General features: G+C 59.4%; 1 protein-coding gene and 1 long non-coding RNA gene across 7 annotated transcripts in view; one reads left to right on the forward strand and one right to left on the reverse strand.

The window, feature by feature from the left end:
* MTSS2 (MTSS I-BAR domain containing 2) overlaps positions 1-21,099 on the reverse strand; it is a 23,780-nt gene continuing 2,681 nt past the window's right edge. Inside the window, exons 2-14 of one of the 3 annotated variants that reach the window (XM_058279749.2) lie at positions 18,735-18,796; positions 18,572-18,645; positions 17,775-17,859; positions 17,605-17,696; positions 17,446-17,520; positions 16,200-16,357; positions 15,717-15,824; positions 14,797-14,894; positions 13,257-13,476; positions 4,302-4,376; positions 3,737-3,913; positions 3,421-3,586; positions 1-3,309 (exon numbers count right to left, since the gene is read on the reverse strand). In XM_058279749.2, coding sequence (XP_058135732.1) covers positions 2,543-3,309; positions 3,421-3,586; positions 3,737-3,913; positions 4,302-4,376; positions 13,257-13,476; positions 14,797-14,894; positions 15,717-15,824; positions 16,200-16,357; positions 17,446-17,520; positions 17,605-17,696; positions 17,775-17,859; positions 18,572-18,645; positions 18,735-18,796 — 2,157 coding nt within the window. In that variant the 3' untranslated portion in view covers positions 1-2,542. Of the gene's footprint in view, positions 3,310-3,420; positions 3,587-3,736; positions 3,914-4,301; positions 4,377-13,256; positions 13,477-14,796; positions 14,895-15,716; positions 15,825-16,199; positions 16,358-17,445; positions 17,521-17,604; positions 17,697-17,774; positions 17,860-18,228; positions 18,526-18,571; positions 18,646-18,734; positions 18,797-21,099 lie in introns of those variants that run through there. The other 2 variants (XM_058279750.2, XM_071209087.1) reach the window with 2 other exon arrangements.
* LOC139436854 (uncharacterized) overlaps positions 18,641-21,099 on the forward strand; it is a 17,449-nt gene continuing 14,990 nt past the window's right edge. For 2 of the 4 annotated variants that reach the window (XR_011646277.1, XR_011646280.1), the window contains exon 1: positions 18,641-18,787. This is a non-coding gene — a long non-coding RNA (uncharacterized lncRNA). Of the gene's footprint in view, positions 18,788-19,809; positions 20,681-21,099 lie in introns of those variants that run through there. The other 2 variants (XR_011646278.1, XR_011646279.1) reach the window with 2 other exon arrangements.

Below are 21,099 nucleotides of genomic sequence, written 5' to 3' on the forward strand. Positions count from 1 at the left end.
TTAGTTACAGTACCACTTTATTAATACTGGAATCTTCACAGTGCATTTGTTACTTGTAGCAGTGACTATTTAATCAAGGGGAGGAAGGGGGGGTGGGGGAGAGAGGATAATTTACCCAAAACCGACAGAAAGGAAAGAAACAATATGGTTCCGATGGGATGGCGGCGGCCCGGGGGTGGGGAGGGGTGAGTAGGATCCGGGAGGGGAGGCCTGGGGTGGGAAAATAAATTAAAAAAAGAGAAAAAAAAAAAAAAAAAGGAACAAGTTAACAACAGCACCAGAAAAGTTACTTCAGTCAAAAGACGCTTTTGAAAAGAAGATGTCTCTGTACAAAATGAAAACTAAAATGAACGAAAAGCCCCCCAAACCAAAGTTTGTGACGTGGGACGGCTGGCTTGGCTCCCGGGGCAGGGGGTGGGCTACGAGGTGGGCACTAACTCGACGGAGGTCGGGGCGGGTCACAGGGGGGGACAAGTTATGTACAGCCCCGGGGGGCCGGCCCGCACAGCCCCCTGCCTGGTAAGCCCCCACCTTCCACCTGGCCTCCAATCCCAGGGGCTCCCACCCCACGGAGCGGGGGCCGGGGGCCTGGCACTGCCACCCCCCCAGGGAGGAGGGAGCGCTTCCTCCCAGGACCCCCGGACCAGCCACAGCCCCCGGGGAAGCAGAGGCAGCGCCGGGCTGCCCCCCCGCCCCCCTCGCCCTCCTGTCGTCACGCACCCTGCATCTCCGGCCATCGGCCCACGCGGGCCAGCCCCTGACGCGGCCCCGGGGGGGCGGGTGCCGCGCAAAGCCCCCCGCCCCCCCCCCCAGGGCTCCCCGAGCCGCCCCCTGCTCTCCTGAGCCCTCTGCGCGCCCGAGGGCGCCGCCGCCACTCCTTGCCCGGGCTCCTCTCCAGGCCCGCACCCGAGGCTCTGGCGTCGCCTCCGCTGGGTGGGCCGGGCGCCCGGCCACTGCTCTGACCCGCAACTTACAGGGAACCTTCTTCCTCAGCCCTCTGGGAGCCCCGGCCCGGATCCCGGGCTCACCAGGCCACGGCCCACCGCCGCCAGGACCCGGAGCCCGGGGCCCAGGGGCTCGGACCGGCGCACCCCGTCCAGGCCGGGGGGGAGCCCGCTCCCCTGACCCGGGGCGGCTCCAGAGCCCCTCCGCGCCCCCGGCCTTCCCGCACCAGACGCCCTCCGCTCGCCCTCCCCTCACCTGCTTACACCTGCCTGGCCTCGGCGTGACCCGGGGTCGTGCGTGGAGGTGGGGACACCCCCGCCCCTCCCTGCTGCCAGCACGAGACCAGGGACGCAGCGGGGCGGCCCTGGGCTGGCATCTCCTCTGGTGACAGAGAGTCAAAGCCAACCTCCCGGGACCTGCTCCCCCCGCCCCCCGCCTGGGCCGGACCCCCGCCTGCAGCTTGCTCGCTCGGTTTGCAGCACGGGCCTGGCGGCCCGGCCCTTGCCCCTGTAGAACCGCATTTTGGCTACGCTCCAGACGCTGGAGAGAATAACAGCCGCTCCCCGCTTTCGGGGAGCCATTCCCACCCTCCTTTCCTGCCGAAGCCCGGCAGCCTGTGGGGCCCCTGGGCCCTCAGCCGCTCAGCCTCCTCTGCCACCTCGCCCTCACACACAGTCCTCGTCCACAAAGTCCATTTCACCGTCATATTCATAAAATACGCCCCCAACACAACCCTCTACAGCTTCAGCTCCCACCCCCGAAAGGTGGCCAAAACATGACCCCGAAGGGCCATCAAAGTCTCCACGTGCCCGGATGAGAGCCGGACGTCTGGAAGCAGCTCCTCCTCGGCCGACCAGAAGACCCCAGGGCCCCGGACCCCCGCTCCTCTCCCTGCTGCCCCTAGTTTCTGAGGGGCCGCACCCCCCACTTCAGCCTTTCCTCATCGGGGAGAGGAAGTGAGGACGCAGAAGCTGCCTCAGGGTCCCCTGCGCCTCCTCCAGGCAGCCCCCCCGGACCTCTGCCCCACAGGTTGGCCTGGGCTCCCAACCTCCACCTGCTCCCCGGCCACCCGCCAAGCTCTTCGGCCATGTCAGGTACCTGAGCCCACTGCCCAGGCTCTGGGCCCCTCCGTGGACCCCTGCTTCCCAGACGGAGAGAAGCCAGGGAGAGGCCCGGGAGGCGAGAGGAAGAGCAGAGGCCCCGCTGACCCCAGGGAGATGCTGGGCCGGATGAGCCGGGATGGGCTCCCCCGGCCGGGAAGGGCCAGGCCCTGGGTGGGGGAACTGTTGGGTGGGGTCTGCGAGGAGCGAGAGGAGGGACGTATAAAACAGACCCCAGTTCCAGGCCTGCCGGCTCCGTCCTGGTGAGGCCGGCAAAGGGAGTCACTTCCTATTTAGTAAATGCTGAACTCGAAGCTGGGGTCTCTTCCTATAAAGTGGCTTTGCCTCATGTGACTTAAAAAAAAAAAAAAAAGAAAAGCGGCCCCCCTGGCTCTGCTCTCCCGGTGGCTCCCTCGGGGGTCTCTCCTCCCTGTGCCGAGAGGAGCCCGGGCTACCTGCCCCCGGCCGAGGCCGGAGGGGGTGGGGAGGGGGCGCCATCACAAGATGCGGGGCGCCGACCTGTCGTTGGTGACCGTCCTGCGGAGCCGCACCCCCCGCCGGATGGCCACCAGCATGTCTTCGGCCGGGGGGTCGCCGGCGGCGGCCGGGGGCGGGGTGGGCGTCCCCTCAGCGGGGACGGCCGACAGGGCGCTGGGGAAGGGGAACTGGCCCTCGCCCAGGGCGTGGGCGCCCGCCACCAGCTCCCCGAGCTTCTCCACCAGGCTGTGCCGGTTGGCGGCCAGCTGCTGCTGCTCCTCGTCGCCCTCGGCCGGCCCGGGGTAGGGGGCGGCCTCGGGGGCCGCGCTGCCCCAGGCGGTGTTGGGCAGGCTGAGCCTCTTGGGGGAGGCCTTGGCCAGGTCCGCGGCCAGTGGCGAGGCGGCCTCGTCGGCGTAGAAGACGCACTCCTCGCTGCCCGCCCGCACGGGCCCCGCGTAGCCGGGCGAGTCGGGCACCGTGGGCGTCTTCACGGGCACGATGGGGGGCCGGATGGGGATGGGGCCGGCGCTGGAGAAGGCGCGGCGCACGCTGGGCTTGGTGGAGGGCGTGCGGCGGATGGTGGCCACGCCGGGCGGCGCGCCCGAGGGCAGGCCGGCGCCCGTGGCCGTGGGCAGCCCCGCGGTGGAGGCCGGCCGCTTGGTCTGGAGCAGGCGGCGGTAGTTCTGGGCGATGTTGCTGTTGCGGGGAATGGTGGACGACTTGTCGAACTCGGGCGGGCCCTCGCTGTCCGCGTCCCCGTTCACCGAGTAGCAGTCGTAGTCAGAGCCTGGGAGGCCGCGGGAGGCGGTGAGCCGGGCTCTGCACGGGCCCCGTCCCCCCGCCTGGGCTGCGCCTGGTGGAGGGCGTCCTCTCCCCTCGCGGCGCCCCCGGAGCCCACCTTGGGAGGGGATGGTGTCCTCGGAGCACGAGGGCGTGGTGGTCTGCGTGCTGTAGCCGCTCGAGTACTGCAGCGAGTCCCGGCTGCTCTTCTGGTGCTCGAGGCTCAGGCCGCGGGTCAGCACCATGGCCAGGTCACTGGCCGCAGGGGACACTTCCTCGCCGTGCTGGGGTGGGGAGAGGTCAACACTGAGCCTCGGCCGCCCCCCCCACCCCTCTCTGTGCCGCCCGGCCTCGGGGCACCCCCGCCAGGTGGTCAGGGCTGCCCGGACGGCGGTGGGGGCCTGGCTGGGTTGTTGAGGCAGCCGTCCACCTACCTTGGCTGCGATGGTGGCAGGGGACATCCGGGGGCGTGGGGCCTCCTCCCCACCGGGGCCTGGGGCGCCCCCGCCGGCGGGGCCCGGCTCTGCGTCCCGGAGGAGCTCCACTCGGTCCTTCCTGCGCTGCAGGGTGGCGCCCGCGGGCTGCTCGTGGGGGCCGGCCTTGGACCAGTCCTGTGGGGCGTGGCGGGTGGGTCAGGGCCTGCTGCCCCGGGGCCCCTGCTCTAGGCCCCCACCTGCTGGGGGGCCGCAGGCACACAGTGATGGCCGAGGGTGAAGGTTGAGGCCGAACACAGGGGGTGCCCCCGGGCCCAGAGGCAGGGCGGGCGGCTGGGGAGGGAAAGTCGTGGGGGGTGGGACGGCAGGCGGGGTGCCCAGGCAGCTTGGCCCACGGGAACGGGTGCTGGGTACACAAGCTCTGGGTTGGATCTGGACCCTCCCTGCGGTGGTGGCACCAGGGCAGGGTATGTGTGGGGGTCAGCTGGCGATGGTGGGGGGCCCAGGGTGGGGCCGAGCCGCCTCTGCACCCTCCCTGCCTCCCAGCGCTGGCGGGAGCACTGACCGCGGTGGGGGAGCTGCACTCGCTAACGGACTGGCAGGTTTCCGAGGCCTCGGAGGACGCGGAGCTGGAGGACTTCTGCCATGCAGACGTGAGCGGGCGGCGGCCCAGGCGGACGCGACGGGCGGGTGAGGCGGGGAGGAGAGAGAACAGATCGGGTCAGGGCGCCGGCATGCAGGGGGAGGTTGATGCAGCACCCCCGGGGCCCACGGCCCCCGAGCACCTGCCCAGGACCCGCCCGAGACGCCCCCCACCCAGTGGCCCAGCCCAGGAACCACGGGTGTGGAGGATTAACAGCAGGACTCGCTGCCAGTGACCCGAGTGTGGGGGGCACCGGGGAGGGAGACGGGGGGTGGCGCCGGGCTTTGGGTCTGAGCAGTGGGGTGGACGTGCCGCCCCTTCCTTGAGCCTGGGAAGTCGCGCGTTCCATCCTGCGGCGGGATGAGCTGCCCAGGCAGGGTCTACGGGAGGAGGCGCCGGGGGTGGTGGTGTCCCCAAGTCTGGAGATGAGCGAGGATGCGCGCTTCCGGCAGCCTCGGGAAGGAGGGTCAGCTGTGGGGAGGCTGCTGGGCCAGGGCAGGGGGGCAGGGGCGTGGCTGCTGTGTCTGGCAGCGGGAGGCCGTGGAGGCCTTTTAAGAGTGGACTAAGAGTGAGTGGGGGTCCCGCTCTGGGCAGCAGGGTGGACTAGACGCCCTGCGAGCTCCTCCTACTTCAGAGCAGCTCAGTGCTGCAGAAGAACTTTTTTTTTCTTTTTTTCTTTTTGGCATTTCTGGGTGCAAAGAGAGTAAGGGATTCTGGAAAGGAAGGAAGGAAGTTGTCTCCAAAAGAGGACAAAAAGAGAATGAAGGAAAACAAGAAACAAAAAAGAAGAGTAGACCAGGACAGGGAGCCCCTAGCCACGTGGCACTGGGGCTGGGGGGGATCCGCAGCACCCCCACCGCCTGTCAAAAGCATCTCTAAGGCATCCTTGGTTTAGACCCTCCGATTTCCTACAGATTATGAAAAACAAAGATCACCAACTGAAAAGGAAGCACCATCATTGGGGACTAAGAGGAAACAATTAACACATTTAGACTGTTAATATAATTGTTAAAAACTCAACAACAAAAAAAGCATTTGACAAAGTTCAACACCCATGCATGGGAAAAAAACAAAAACAAGCCAGGAATAGAAAAGAAATTCTTTAGTCTGATAAAGAATATCTACAAAATATTGATACCTTTCCCTCTGACATTGAGAAAAAGACAAGGATGCCCTCACTTGCTTCTACTTAGCGCACTTCTATTTAGCACTGAAAGTCCAATAAGACAAGAAAAAGAAAGACAAAGCAAAAATATTGGAAAGGAAGAAATAAAACAGACATTTTATAAAAATGACATGATTGTATATGTTGAAAATTCTAAAGGATCTATCAACAGATCATTAGAATTAATAAGTGATTTTTAACAAGGTTACTGGATATAAGGTCAATATACCAAAAAAAAAAAAAATCCATTACACTAACAAATAGAAAAATACCCTTAAAAAATAATATCATTTATAATAGAATCAATAATCAAATACCTAAAAATAAATTCAATTTTAGATGTGCAAGATCTTTACACTCAAAACTACAGAACATTAGTGAAAGAATCTACAGTCTAAATAAACAGAGACATACGAAATACCAGCCAAAATTCATGTAGTTTGTGTGTATGTGTGTGTGTGTTTGGTGGAAATTGACCAGCTAATTTTAAATTTTATAAGGAAATGCAAAGAGCTAAAAACAGACAATGCGATACTAAAGAATAACTAAGCTGGAGGACTTTCATGACCAGATATCAAGATTTTTTTCTAAAGCTGCAATAATTAAGATGGTGTGGGACAAGGACAAATTGAACAATGGAACAGAATACAAAGTCCAGAAACAGCCACACAAGCAGAGACATCTGATTTATGACAAAGGCAACAATGCAGTGCAGATGAGAGAAGGTAGCTTTTCAATAAACTGTCTTGGGTCAGTTAGATATCCACATGGAAAAAAATGTGTGTCTTGACCCCTACCTCACAGCAAACACACAAACACACACACACACACACACACACACACACACACACCAATCAATTCCAGATAAGCTGCAGATCTAAATGAAAAAGGTAAAAGCAAAAGGCTTGCAGAGGAAAACATCTTTGTGACATTGGAGTATGCAAAAATTTCTTGACCAAGACACAAAAAGCACTAGCAATTTAAAAAATGAATAAATGGGATAATATTACAATTAAGAACATGTAGTCATAAAAGTTCCTGTTGCACCTTTAAAAAGGCAACCCACAGTGTCAGAGAAGATATCTTATGTAGGACTTGTACCCACAACATACGAAGAAATTCTATAAATCAATAAGAAAATGACAACCTAGTAAGAAAATGGGCAAAGGATAGCTATAGGTCCTTCATAAAAAAGAATACCCAATTGGTCTTCAAAGTATGAAAAATATGAATTAGGGAAATTAAAATGAAAAGCTCAGGGCACTATCACTATTCATCCACCAGAATGACTAAAATGAAAAAGATATAAAATATCAAGTGCTGGTAAGGAGGTGGAAGAGCACAAACTGAAATAATCTTGCTAACAAGAGTATAAATTGATACAACCACTTTGGAAACTGTTAGACTGTGCCTGCTAAACCTGAACAGATGCATATCCTCAGTGGCTCTACTCCTAGGTATGGGCCCAGCAGAAATGTGTAGTAGAGGGTTCACAGTAGCAGTATTTGGAATAGCCCAAAACTAGAAACTGGGAAGCGGACGTGGCTCAACTGATAGAGCATCTGCCTACTGTATCAGAGGGTCCAGGGTTTGATACCCAGAGCCTCCTGACCCATGTGGTAAGCTGGCTCACGCGCAGAGCTGCCACGCTCAAGGAGTGCCGTGCCACGCAGGGGTGCCCCCCGCGTAGGGGTGCCCCATGCACAAGGAGTGCGCCCTGCAAGGAGAGCCGCCTTGCGTGAAAAAAGCGCAGCCCGCCCAGGAGCCTGCACACACGGAGAGCTGATGCAGCAAGATGACGCACCAAAAAAGAGACACAGTTTCCCAGTGCCACCTGACAATGCAAGTGGATGCAGAAGAACACACAGCAAATGGACACAGAGAGCAGACAATGGGGGGGGGGGAGGGGAGAAGGGGAGAGACATAAAATTAAAAAACAACAAAAAACTAGAAACTATGCAAATGTTCACCAAATGTTAAATAGTGGTTTAGTCACACAGTGGGATGCCAGACATATGAATCCATACTGGCATTAACAAATAACTGAATAAATAAATGGAGAAGAAGGGATAGCTCTTCTTTATAGTAGAATTTCCATTAATAGCCATAAAGGTAATTATGGAAATAGACAATCATTACTGGGCAAACACCACAGGAATAATTGTAACAGGCAAGAGTCATCAATGGATGCTAAGATGAGTGAGCAAAAGTATGAGAAGAAACAGGATATTTGCATAATCTCAATTTATTCCACCAAAAGATACATATTAAATACAATGGGAGAAACGGATGTGGCTCAACCAATTGGGCTCCCGTCTACTGTATAGGAAGTCCAGGGTTCAATGCCCAGGGCCTCCTGGTGAGGGCAAGCTGGCCCATGCAGTGAGCTGGCCCATGCGGAGTGCCGGCCCATGCTGGAATGCAGCTCCATGCAGGAGAGCTGCCCTGCGTGAGAATGCCGCCCAGCGTGGGAAAGTCAACACATGCAGGAGTGCCAACTGGTGCGGAGAGCTGGCGCAGCAAGATGATGCAACAAGAGACACAGAGGACAGAAAATAAGAAGACGTAGCAGAACAGGGAGCTGAGGTGGCGCAAGAGAGTAATTGCCTCCCTCCCACTTCAGAAAGGTCCCAGGATCAGTTCCTGGGGCCACCTAATAAGAATATGAGCAGGGAAGCAGACTTGGCCCAACAGATAGAGCATCTGCCTACCACATGAGAGGTCCGCAGTTCAAACCCCGGGCCTCCTTGACCTGTGTGGCACTGGTCCATGCGCAGTGCTGATGTGCGTGAGGAGTGCCCTGCCATGCAAGGGGTGTCCCCCACATAGGGGAGCCCCACATGCAAGGAGTGTGCCCTGTAAGGAGAGCCGCCCAGCACGAAAGAAAGTGCAGCCTGCCAAAGAATGGCAACGCACACATGGAGAGCTGACAGACAAGATGACATAACAAAAAGAAACATAGATTCCTGGTGCCACTGATAAGGATAGAAGGGGTCGCAGAGGAGCACACAGCAAATGGACAGAGAGAGCAGACAAATGGGGGGGGCAGGGAAAGGGAGAGGAATAAATAAAAAATAAATCTTAAAAAAAAAAAGAATACAAGCACATAGAAGAACACACAGTGAATGGACACAGAGAGCAGACAATGGAGGGATTGGGGGGGCAGGAAATAAAAAATAAATCTTTAAAAACAAAACAAAAAGGTGATGCGTTTAAAAAAAACAATGGGAGAGTAGAGCAGGTGTAGCTTAGTGGTTGAGCACCTGCTTCACATATATGAGGTCCAGATTCAATCCTTGGTATCTCCCCCCCCAAAAAAAAAATTACAAAGGGGAAAATAATCACTCTACAGTGGAGGACCTGGCAGACATCATCTTAACCAAATGACTGAGGCTAACATTAATGCAGCAACCTCAGTGTCTGATGTGCTACACCAAGAAGGGCCAAACACCCCTTCTGTGGTATTCTTGCCCAAAATATATGATGAGCTCAATGTAATTAAGGGAAAATATCAGACACACCCAAATTGAGAGACATTCTACAAAATGACAGTACTCTTTAAAATCATGAAAAACCAAGAGAAGCTGAGGAACTCCACAGATTGGCGAAGTCTGAAGGACACCACAACTAAATGAAATGTAGAATCTTGTGTTGGATCCTGGACCAGAGACAGGACATCAGTAGGAAAACAGGCAAAAATCAAATAAAGTCTGGAGGTTTTACTTCAGAATATGGTACCAAGGCTAGTCGCCTGGTTTGGAGCCTTGTTCAGAGATTCTGTAAAGATGCTGACATCAGGGAAGATTGGGGGAATGGGAGAGGGGAGCTCTACACATTTTTTATTTTTGCAACTTCTTTATAAGTCTAGGTTTATTTCAAAATAAAAAGTTAAAAATAAAAACCTCAGGGAAGCAGATGTGACTCAAGTGACAGAGCTTCTGCCTACCATATGGGAGGACCTGGGTTCAATCCCTGGGGCCTCCTGGTGAAAAAGAAGAAGATAAAGGGTGCCCGCACGGCAAGCCAGTGCCTGCGCGAGCGCGTGGTGAGCCAGTGTCCGCACAAGTGCCTGTGTGAGGGCCCACATGGTAAGCCAGCGCCCCGTGCAAGTGAGTCACACAGCAAGATGATGATACATCAAAAGAGAGACAAGGGGAGAGTCAAGGTGAGGTGCAGCAGAAACCAGGAACTAAGGTGGCACAATTGACAGGGCACCTCTCTCCCCATCAGAGGTCTCCAGGATTGAATCCTGGTGAATCTAGAGGAGAGAAAATGAGAAGAGAAGACAACACAGACAGCAAAAACAGCAGGGTAGGAGGAGGGGAAGGGGAGGGGGAATAAATAAATAAATCTTAAAAAAACAAAACAAAACAAGACAAGAAACCTCAGTGAATGGGCTACACTGCAAAATAGAGAAAAAATAAATTGGAAGACAGATCTGAAGAAATTATCCAGAATGCAGTACAAAGAAGTAAGGAGATGGAAAATATGAAAGTTATAAGACACAAAGATAAAATGAGGAGGTCTAATATATATTTATTTAATTGGAATCCCAGAAGGAGAAAAGAGAAAGAATGAATGTGGGAATAAAAAGATAATTGATAAGAATTTTCCACAACTAATGAAAGATACGAATGCACAGGTATAGCAGCAAAAATATACCTAGCAGGGTTATAGGAACACAAATATACCAAGGAGAGTTAAGTAAGAGCAAATCCACAACCAGAAATACTGTAGCAAAACTAAGGAGAAGATCTTGTCAGTGGCCAGAGAAAAAAGTCAGATCATTTACAAAGGAGCACCAATGAGACTGACAGCAGATCTCTCAGCAGCAACAACTGTTGCCAGAACAGTGAAAGATACCTTCACAGTGTGGCAAAAAAATAACTGTCACTCCACAACTTTGTCTCTAGCAAAATTAAATTTCAAGAAAGAGGAAAAAATAAAACATGTTTAAAGTTAAATAAAATCTGAAAGTTTACAACTACAGATCCATTCTGAAGGAACTTCTGAAGGATGTACTTACTTCAGAAAGAAGGAAAATGACATTAGAGAGAAGGTTTGAAATGCAAGAGAAAATGATGAAGAAATGCATAAAAAGCATTGTAAATCTAAATAAGCACTGTATGTAAAAAATAATATTATGATAAAAAAGAAAAGGACTAAAATGTAATAGCTTATAAATTGGGAGGGAGCAGATGAGTGAAGTGAAAATATATCAAGGCCCTTGAATTATCCAGGGGGTGGAGTTATGACTTTCCTAAGCATGTATAGTAAAATTTCAAGGTAATCGATCTCTAAAAGAATAGAGTATAATTTACAATCCAGTAGAGGGGAAATAATGGGAATGGGGGAAAAAGGCAAGGAAAGAGAAATAAGAAACACAGAAAAAGAGCAAACAGAAAAAAAAAATAATCCAGAAGTCCAAATATGTTAGTAATAACAAATGCAAATGGACTAAAAATGTCAATTAAAAGAAAGAGATTGTCAGATTGGATAAGGAAAGCTAGTTTAGGTCAGGGGTTCTTAACAACGGGGCTATGAGCTTGAACTGAAATTTAATAAAACATTCTTGTGGGGATGTGCTGGTGCAGGTGTGATATATTTATTAAATAATACACAATAGTGTGGACTTAGTAAGGGGTCAGTGGTTTTCACCTGACAGGCAAAGGACTCCACAGAACAAAATAGGTTAAGAACTTCTGGTTTAGGTATAAGTTATTTACAAGACATTCGTCTAAAACATAAGGATCTAGTGAGTTTAAAAGTAAGAAGTTTGGCAAGCTGATGGGGCTCAACTGATAGAGCGTCTGCCTACCATACAGTAGGTCCAGGGTTCAATACCCAGGGCCTCCTGGCCCATGAGGTGAGCAGGCCCATGGGCAGTGCTGCCGTGCCCAAGGAGTGTCCTGCCACGGAGGAGCGCCCCTGCATAGGGGTGTCCCACGTGCAAGGATTTGCGCCCCGCAAGGAGAGCCGCCCCACGTGAAAAAAACCGCAGCCTGCCCAGGAGTGGCGTTGCACACAGAGAGCTGATGCAGCAAGATGACGCAACAAAAAGAGACACAGTTTCCCAGTGCCACCTGACAATGCAAGTGGATGCAGAAGAACACACAGCAAATGGACACAGAGCAGACAACAGGGGGGAAGGGGAGAGAAATAAATCTTTAAAAAAATAAATAAAAGGAGTTTGAAAACAATATAAATTTTGCACAGAATAAAGCTGAAATAGCTATAGTAATGTCAAATAAAATAGACTTTAAGATAGAAAGCACTTTTACAAGGAACAGAGTAGGTCAACTACATCACAAAAAATTCAAGTCACTAGAAGATTTTACATTTCTGAACTTGTATGCGCCTAATAAAACACCCTCAAGTACATAAAGCAAACATTGGTAGAACTATAGGGGAGAAATTGACAAGTCCTCCATTTCTCTATTATTGATAGGTTAACAGGAATGAAAGGTAAATGAGACAGAGATGGCCAGTGTACAAACTCTGTTGAGTAGTGTTGCTGTGAAGGTCAGATGGCTAGAGGAGGGTGTGGGGGCAAGGGGGCATTTTTTAAGATGGGTGATACTAGAGCACGACAGGAACGAGCCAGCATAGGAGGAGGGGCTGGCAGCGCAGTAGGAGGCCCTCGGGCAAGAGAGCAGGTGGGTATAGACCATCGAGCACGAGTGGAGGCACTAGTTACTGTGCCTGCCTCCGGGAAGGACAGCAGAGTGGACGTAAGGGCAGAGAGGATGTGGCTGTGGCTGTGGGAAGATGAGGGAGTTTTGGTCTGATGACTTCTACCTTCTACAAAGTGGGGTCGCTGGCTGAGTTCGGGGCTGGAGGCATCTAGATCCAGGTAGGCTTCCTGAACCGTGCTGCAGGTACACACCCTTTGAACACCCACACACGGCGACCACCCCCAATTGCCAGATTTAGAATCCCACAGGCCAAGTACCTGGCAACCACGCAGCTCCCCGCCTCCCTGCCCAGCAAATGTTCACAGGGTGCCTGCTTTCTGCCCCCCAGTGCTGTATGGACACTGGAACCCCAGTGCACTGTGGACACACCATACCTCCCCTGGGGGGAGCCTCGCTGTCAGAGCAGGGTGACAGTCAGGAGCCCTCAGGGGGCCTGGGGAAGCAGGAGCAAGTCTTCCCTGAACCACCCGGCTGCAGCCTCCGCAAGACGGACAAACAGAGGGACCACAGCAGAGGACACAGGGAGGCTGGACTGCTTGCCCGGGGGGCTTTCCTCTGGGTGTCGTGAGTCCCAGGGGGTGGGTGGGGGGGCAGGTAACTAGGGAGATTCTGGAGCCAGTCTCTGGTTTCAGAGCAAGCTGCAGGGGAGAGCGATGCCTGCAGATCCTGGAGTGCCACTCTCCGCCCCCCAGCACCTCGTGGGGCCGCTCCTCTGCACGGGGAGGGCCGCGAGGGGCGAGGGCTGGCAAGCTGGCCTCCTACAGCTCCTACGGCTGGGAAGAAGGGGCAGGCTGGGGGGCTGCCAAAGCCCCTGCTGACACAGCCTCAACCCGATACGCTGCTCCAAGACCCTCCTTTTCGGCCTTGAGGCAGGAGGCTCGGGTGGTCCCCAGCGTGGCGATGCTGGGGACCCCAGGCCAGTCCCAACAGTGCCAGGCGGCCCTGCGCCTGGATAGCCTGAGGCCGGCATGAGGCCGCTGCGGCCCAAGCCAGGTGGTCCTCTCGGGGCCCCCTCACCTGGCTGGTGATGTCTGAAGGCATGGGCGAGGGGGGCTTGGAGTAGGAAGTGTCCTGGGAGACGAAGCCAGAGTCGTGGGAGGAGACGCTGGAGAGGCGGGCGGTGGCGGTGGCTGGCTGCGCCAGGCTGCGGTAGCGACAGGTGGAACTGGGTGAGTGTGTTTGGCCCCCAGGCCACGGGGTTCCGCCACCCTTGGCACTGCCACCGCTGCTGGGGGCGCTGGGGGAGTGAAGGAGAGGGTACGGCAGCCAGACAGGCAAACAACAGGGGTGCGTGTGGAGGGGAGGGCGACAGATGGAGGACGGGGAGAGAGGTGAGGGGCAAAGGAAGGAAAAGACGATATCAGATCACACGGTCCTGGGACCCAGGCGCCACCGAGGAGCTGGGTTCCAGGACCGTTCTGGGCAGGGCCAGCACTGGGGAGCTGGCCATGCCCGTCCCCCGACACCCAAGTCCACCAGGACGAGGCCATGTCTGTCTCCTACTCTGCCATAAAGAACCGTAGCCCTCAGGTTAATGATGGGAAAACCAAGTCACCAAGAGTCCAATGGTTCCCCAGTGGGACAGCACCAGCCACAGGCTATGATCACCCTTAGTCTGACCCTAACCGAGGCCTAGCATGTGCCAGAGCCCTGGGTGTGAGGCTGCCCTCCAGGTGGGTCCTGGGCCCCCCCCACCCCCAGCCCCTCCGGGCCCTGGGAGCGCACACCCTCAGATGGACTGTTCCTGGCAACGAGCAGGACCCTGAAGGCCCAGCCCCACTCTGGTCACGGGTCTGCCCCTGCAATCAACTGTCCTTCCTGGGGCGGCTGTCCCCCACCCCACCCCCGGGCCACGAGGGCCGCCAGCAGGAGCAGCTGGTCGCGGTGCCCACCCCAAGAAGGTTCTGGGGAGGGTCTCCTGGCACAGGGCAGGGGGCCTCTACACCAGGAACTGGCTGTGCTCCCCGTGCTCCCCTCCTGGGGCTGCCCTTCCCCTCTCCCTGGCTCCCTGAGACCTCAGGGGCCAGCTCGGCCCGGGCCCCACTGCCTCGCGGGGGCCAGCTCGGCCCGAGCCCCACTGCCTCGCAGGGGCCAGCTCAGGGGCATCCTTTACCCGGGGCCTCAGCACATGTTCCCAGAAGCCTCCAAGCCCCTCTCTGGCCCCAGACCCTTAACCATTCCCCCACACAGTGCTGGGCCTGTGGATAAATGCTGGGACGGCATGCCTCAGTTTCCCCTTCTGTGAAATGGTGGCACTACCATGATTCAGTGGTATTAGAATTCAACAGAAAAAACATAAGCACTTAGCAGGGCACCTGGTCCATTAATGGGAAACGCTCCACAGTCGAAGCTGCTCCTCTCTCCCTGCCCCGCCCCACCCCACCAATGCCTGTCTCAGCAGAACTCACCACCGGAGCTATTTTTCCCTCTACACTTATTTTGCAAATTCCTCCCAGGGTGTAGAAATCACGTGAGTTCTGGGGCCCTAAGGCAATTCTTGAGCGTTTCCCTTCTCTCCCCGTAGACCCCGGCCCCCCCCCCACGCCCCCCCACTGACCTGCACATGCTGGACTTGCGGGAGCTGGAGCTGCTGGGCGACGAGGGGGGCGTCTGGTAGGACCAGCTGTAGTCTGAGCCCTTTAGGTCTTTGATCACCTGGACAGGGACATGGAAGGGGGGTGGTTACTGGAGGCAGCCCCTGGCCTGCAGAGAGCATATCACATTCTTGGGGCCCCCAGGGCTGGCAGGGCCACAGGCTCCCCACTCTCTTCTCCCCACAAACTGGGACCGGGAAGTGGTCCTGGGGGGTCTGAAGGGCCCCCCAGCCTCTCCTGACACAAGCTCCTTTCTCAGGATGGGAAGCGTGGCGGCCAGAGGCTGGGGGAGAGCCCTGGGGTTCTGCTCCCTCAGGCTGCCCCCGGCTGGGCCAGGCGGAGCCCAGGGAGGACCGGGCGCTCCTGAGCAGATGCCAGCCGTGGGCAGAGGAGCCGGGCAACAAGAGCGCAGCGCCATGGCGTGCAGGCTCTGGGTCCCCCGGGTCACCTAGCGCAAGGACTAGGCCTCTAGTCTCAATTTTCTCCTGTGAAATGGAGTCAGTCGTTCCTGTCTTGGGGGCAGTTGGGTGACCCGTGGGCAGTGCCCAGCACTGTGCTGGTGCCCGGTGAGTGCTGCGCAGGTGGCTGGGGAGGGCAGACCCTAGAGCGGCGGGTGTGGGCTGCTGGGTGAGGTGGGCAGAGGTGCCTGGGTCTGGGGGTGCTGGTGGCTGGGTAGGCAAACTCGGGGCTCAGCCCCCACGTCCAGACTTCCACCCACCTGCTCCGAGTCTAGGCCCCAGACCTCACCTGGGCAGGTGCCCCTGGTGGCCGCACAGTGGGGGTCAGGATGGGTCCAGGCCTCTGGCCCCACCTGCCTCTGTCCCCAATCAAGTGCGGGCCCCCTGCGCCTGTCCCCTCTGCCCCCGCCCCGGGCGGGCCGCACCTGCTCACTGGCGGGGGGCAGCTTGTGTGGTTCGGCCGTCAGCACCACCAGGTCGTCGATGATGCCCTGCAGGTGGGTGATCTCTCCCAGCATGGTCAGCTCGCCATTCTGAGGGGGTGGAGCGTCAGAGCCGCCTGCCCTGCTGCCCGCCGCCCACCCACCCCGCAGGAGCAGGCTCCCCAGGCATCCCCTCCGCCACCCTTGCCCACCAGCAGCGCTGCCGGGGGCTGCGGGAGGCGGGGTCTGCGCGGTCTCCTGTCCAGACCCGAAGGCCGCGGACCTGGGGCTGCCCAGAGGTGGACGGGTGGGCCCCGGGCCTGGCCCCGCCCCCAAGGTTTCAGGGTCCCGCTTCCTGGCTCGTGGAGATGGGGGCTCCCCGAGGGGACCTCCCAGCTGGCCAGCCTGCGGGGTGCTCAGCATGCCCACCCCGCCCCTGCCCCCTGGGCGCTCGCCCGCCCCCGCTGACGCCCTGGCGGCACCCACCACCACGGGCTGCAGGAAGGTGATGAAGGTGCAGAAGCGGCCGCGCTCCTCGATGAGGGCCCGGCGCACCGCCTGCTTCTCGGTCTCCTCCAGCAGCAGGTACATGTCGCTGACGTCCTGCAGGGCGCTGTCCAGCTGCGGCTGCAGGTCTCCCTTCCCTGGAGGGTGGGGAGGAGAGGCCCCGCTGGGGACGCCGGCCCGGCTCGCTGCCCCGCGGGGGCGTCCAGGCCCTGGGGCCGGGCACGAGGGAGGGCAGCCGGGACTGGGGGGGCTCTTGAGGGGCTGATCCCACCAGAGCAGGCAGAGAGGACAGACAGACAGACACGGGGACAACCCGAAGCTGTGGGTGGGCAGGGCTGAAGCCCGGGCAGCTGCAGGGCCGCCCGAGCAGTGCTGCAGCCTCCGCGGCGCTTGAGGGTGCCCTCACGCCCTGGCCACAGGGAGTAGTGCGCGGCAGTGGCAGCAGGGCAACAGTGGAATGGGGGCTCCGCTATGGGCCAAAGCACCGGGAGGCGTGGCGCTGGGGAGCACTAGGGGCCGGGCCGGGGGGTGTCTTGTGGGGCCCCCACTCAGCTCAGGGAGCAATGCACCAGGACAGCAGCACAAAGAAGCAGCGAGAGAAACAGAGTGGCAAGAGGATGACATGTGCAGAGGAGACGGGGAGGTGGGAAGGGGGGCCACGTGGAAGGACGCTGGGCTGGCCTGCGCCCCCACTCTGCCCAGGGCGCCTGGTGGACTGACCCAGCGGTGGTCCTGGACTCATCCCCGGTGGGGGGGCCCCCAGCCCCAGGGAGGACTGCGCCCCAGGGGGGACTGTGCCCCAAGCCCCTCCCTCACTGGAGCCACGCCCTTCTGCTCCTCCTTGGCCTGGAGGCGGGGGTTCCTTCCCATGGCCCTGAGCTGGGGGAGACAGACAAATGCAACAAGGCTGGGAGGAGCAGCTGCAGGGATGGCCATTTGACTTACCAAGTAGCTCTACAGGAAGGAGGTGGGAGGAGGAGAGGAGGAGAGACAGAGAAAGAAAGAATGTGTGAAAGACAGCCTGATGGACAGCCACTCCTGGGGAGGGGTGGGGGGCCTGCTGACCCCCCGGGCACCTGGCCCGGGGCTAGGGTGGGCGCGGGGCGGCTCCCTTGGTCCCACCCAGCAGGCCCCCTGGCCAGGAAGATCCCCTGGGGTGCCCCCCAGGGCAGCGGGCAGGGAGGGGGCTCGGGAGCGAGGCCTCCAGGCCTGCTGGGTCCCCTACCTTTGCGAGCTTTCTTCTGCAGCTTCAGCGTGTCTGACGACTTCTTCTTGATTTCGTGCCGGGCTCGTTTGTACTCTGGGCAGAGAAGGACAGAGAAGGCTGTCACGGGGGCGCGGCGGGGTGGGGGGCAGGCCCGGCCCGGCGGCAGCGCGCTCCCACCTTTCGCGTGGTCCTTGTCCAGCTGGTTGGCTGACTTCTTCCAGTCCTCGATGCGCTCCTGCAGCGGGTTGATGAGGCTCTCCAGCAGCGCGCTGTGGACGGGCGCGGGCAGGTCAGGGCCGCCAGGGCACCCCCGCCAGCGCGCCCGCCCGCCCGCCGCGCCCACTCACTTGGTGAACTGCCGCAGCTTGGTCTCGATGCTGCGGTGGCGCATGCACATGCGCGTGAGCGCCGAGCCGATGTCCCGCGTGGCCCCTGCCAAGGCGAGCGCACCGGGTGGAACGGGGCGCCCGGGGGCCCCTGCGGTCCCGGCCGCGAGCCACGAGGGGGCGCACGCGCGCCGACCGCGCCACCCCCGCCCCCCTCGTTCCGCAATCTGGGCGCCAGCAGGGCCGCTCCCGGCCAGGCCCTGCGGGGGACTTTATCTGTCGTATTTACTGCGCTCCTGCTCCGTGCCAGGACCAAGGCCCCGCCTGGCCGAGGCAGCCCCCTGCAGCTGCCGGTGCCGCGTGGTTAGGCCAGGAGCCCTCCTGTCCCCCACCCCTCACCAGGCAGAGGCGGGAGCCAAAGACTGTCGAGGGAGGAACGACCAAAAATCCTCTGCGGTCCCGCAGGGAGACCCACCTGCCCCAGGTGTGCCCAGGTGCAGGCCTGACGGTGCAAATCCACGCCCACCGCGCGGGTCCACACCACCCAAAGGAACAGGGCCCTGGGCCGCTGCTACTGAGCCACTGGTCCCACAGGAACCCTCGCCGGCCCCTCAGGCTCGCAGGGGGACGACTGGGCAGGTGGGAAGAAGCCATAACCCGGCTCACTGCACCCCCGTGGCTGGCAGGTGCCAAGAGAGCAAGTGCCCCCTGCTCGCCTGCCTGTGCAACCAGCGCATTCCAGAACCGGGCAGGGCTCGGCCTGTGTCCCCTCCCTGGTCCACGCCCCACCCCGCCTTCCCACCACGCCCCCTCCCTACCTCGGGTGTTGGTGGCCATGTCAGCCACTTTCTGGAAGGCGTCCAGGAAGGCCACGGCAGCCAGCACGGTGGTCCTGGGGAGATGGAGAAGAGGGTGGCCTGTGGGCGCAGCGCCCTCTTCCCCGCCCGGCCCCGCCCGGCTGGGCACCCCCAGCAGCCTCACCTCAGCTGGGAATGCAGCTTGGTGGCCTTGGAATTGAAGTCCTCCCAGATGGGGTAGGAGCTCTGCGGGGGAGATGGGAGAGGAGGTGAGAGCCTGCGGGACGGGCTTGCCCTGCCCGGGCGCCCCTGGACTCCGGCAGCTTCTGAGAGAGCAGCCCTGTCCTCCAGGGAAGGGACGTCCCTCTGGGGGACGGGGAGCACAAGGACGGCTGGTCCTGGGAGCAGGCGCCTCGTGCTCACCACCCCCTCCACTGTCTACCCTCTGAGGCCTTTTGGCCACATCCTCCCCCAGAGGAGATGGAGAGCGCAAGTGGCAGGACCTGTCTCCTCAGGTTAGGGGTCCGTCCCGCGGAGGCTCACATGGGGCCGGTGGGCACTAACGTGCCCCCTGGCCTGGGGCAGAGGTCTGCCAGGTCCAAACGGGGGCCTCCGGGGGCCCTACCCTGGGCCCCGGAAGCCGCTGCCAGCCTCGCCAGCCATGCCAGGCCAGCGGCAGCCGCTCCCAGGCCCGAGGCCGAGCTGCGGGGTCCGGCCAGCCTGCGCGGGCCAGCCAGGCCGCGGGCTGAATGGAGCCTTGTGCGGCCAACAGAGCCACCCTTCTCCCCCCGGGCCTCCGCCCTCCTGGGCAAACAGTGTGGCCTTTATCCGGCCTGGCCCGCAGCTCCGGGTTGGGTGGGGGTTTCCCAGGAGGGAGGTCAGGCTCCTGGCCACCGAGCTGTCCAGTCTGACCGAGGGGCTTTCCTGGTTCACCCCCTCCCCGCCACTAGGGGGTCCTGGGGACACCTGAGGAGGCCGCGCTCCTTCAAGGGGCTGCCGACCCACGCAGGCTTGGTTCCTGGGGGTGGGGCATTTCCTGAGGAAGGGGACGGTGCAGACTGTGGCCCCCCAGGTCTCGGAAGGAGAGAGGCCCTGCCGGGCCGGAGCCTCGGGGGCAGGTCCAGCAGTCTCTCGGGGTGGCTGGAAAGGGGACGGGGCTCCTCGGGGAATCTCAGAAACACCCTCCCCTCCGGGCCCAGCCAGACCAGGGTTCAGGAAAAGCAAATATTTGAGAGGTCCACGTAGGCCAGGGCGGGCGGAGGAGGCTGTGGGTGGGCCGTCTCCACGTAGCACGGCTCAGGGCGCAGGGCTTGGGGAGGTTGTCTGGGTGCTGACCCACGCCATGGCACCGCGGGGGGCCTTCTGAAAGGGGGCGCTGCCCCCTCCTCGACCTCCCAGCCCCGAAGCTTTGCTCAGACCTCCCGGAGGCAGAGAGGGTGGCGAGGGCGCAGGGGCAACCTTCGCAGCCCCCTCAGCTCTCCTCAGCAGCCCCTGGGCGGCCTCAGAGAGCAAGGGACAGAGCTGGGGAGACGGGTCCCCCCAACCAGATCCCTGGGCTGAGGGCAAAAAGGCCTCTCCCCGGCCAGGATCACCCCATCCTGGGCCTCCAAGCAGCGGCTCTCCCAGCGGGGACTGGGGTAAGGCAGGCTGTGTGGGGCGCCAGACCCGAAGAATCCGGGGAGCCTCAGTGTCTGAGGACCTGGATCCCCCACTCTCACCCCTGCGGACACAGGACCCTGGAGGGTCCTGCCAGGGGCTTCCAACGCTTGAAGCTGCGGCCTGCTTCAGAGGCAGGGAGGCCGAGGGGGCCGAGCAGCCCGGGGCCACATTTAGCTCTGGCCTGTGCCAGCCCTCACCTATGCCCAGGCCCTGCCCATTGGGCTCTGAGACTGGCCAGTGGCCAGTACGGGTAAGGGCTGCTGTCGGCTGGGCGCTTCCCATGGGCCAGGCACCGTGTGTGAGCCTAAGGAACCCTGACCACCCTTCCCTGCTTCGTGGATGAACTGAACACTGTTCCCGCCCCCCGTTGTACAGATGAGTATACTGAGGCTCAGAGAGGTTCACCGATCTGCCCAAGGCCACAGAGCAGCAGGGTCGGGATCTGAACCACGTGTGACTGGACGCTCTATGGTAGGGCAGAGGTGTCCCCCACTCCTGTGGGTGCAGGGAGACGGGAGCCTGACTAGCAAGGATGGGGAGGCGGCAGCGGTGGCCAGGACGGAGAAAGGCCCCGGGCTGCTCTGGAGGGGAAGGGGAGCTGCTGGGCACTGAAAGTGCCCAGGCGGGTGGGGCCGGGGGTGGAGGAGAAGCCTGCCAAGGCCTGGCTCTCGGACACTCTGTTTCTGCCCGGGGGGTGCTTGTGGCTCTGATGGGGGCCGAGGAACCCACACTCCAGTCCTGGATCCAGAGGATCCAGGTGGCCCTGGGAAGGCGCTCCTCTCCGAGCCGTGCCCATCTGGAGCGGGCACCAACCTCAGGGTCTGTGGGGAGACGAGGGAGGCCTGGGTGGGGAGTGCTCGCACATGCAGCGTGCTCAGGGCCTGTGGGCT

The sequence above is a fragment of the Dasypus novemcinctus genome, chromosome 18 (genome assembly GCF_030445035.2).
Source record: "Dasypus novemcinctus isolate mDasNov1 chromosome 18, mDasNov1.1.hap2, whole genome shotgun sequence".
NCBI classification, from domain to species: domain Eukaryota; kingdom Metazoa; phylum Chordata; class Mammalia; order Cingulata; family Dasypodidae; genus Dasypus; species Dasypus novemcinctus.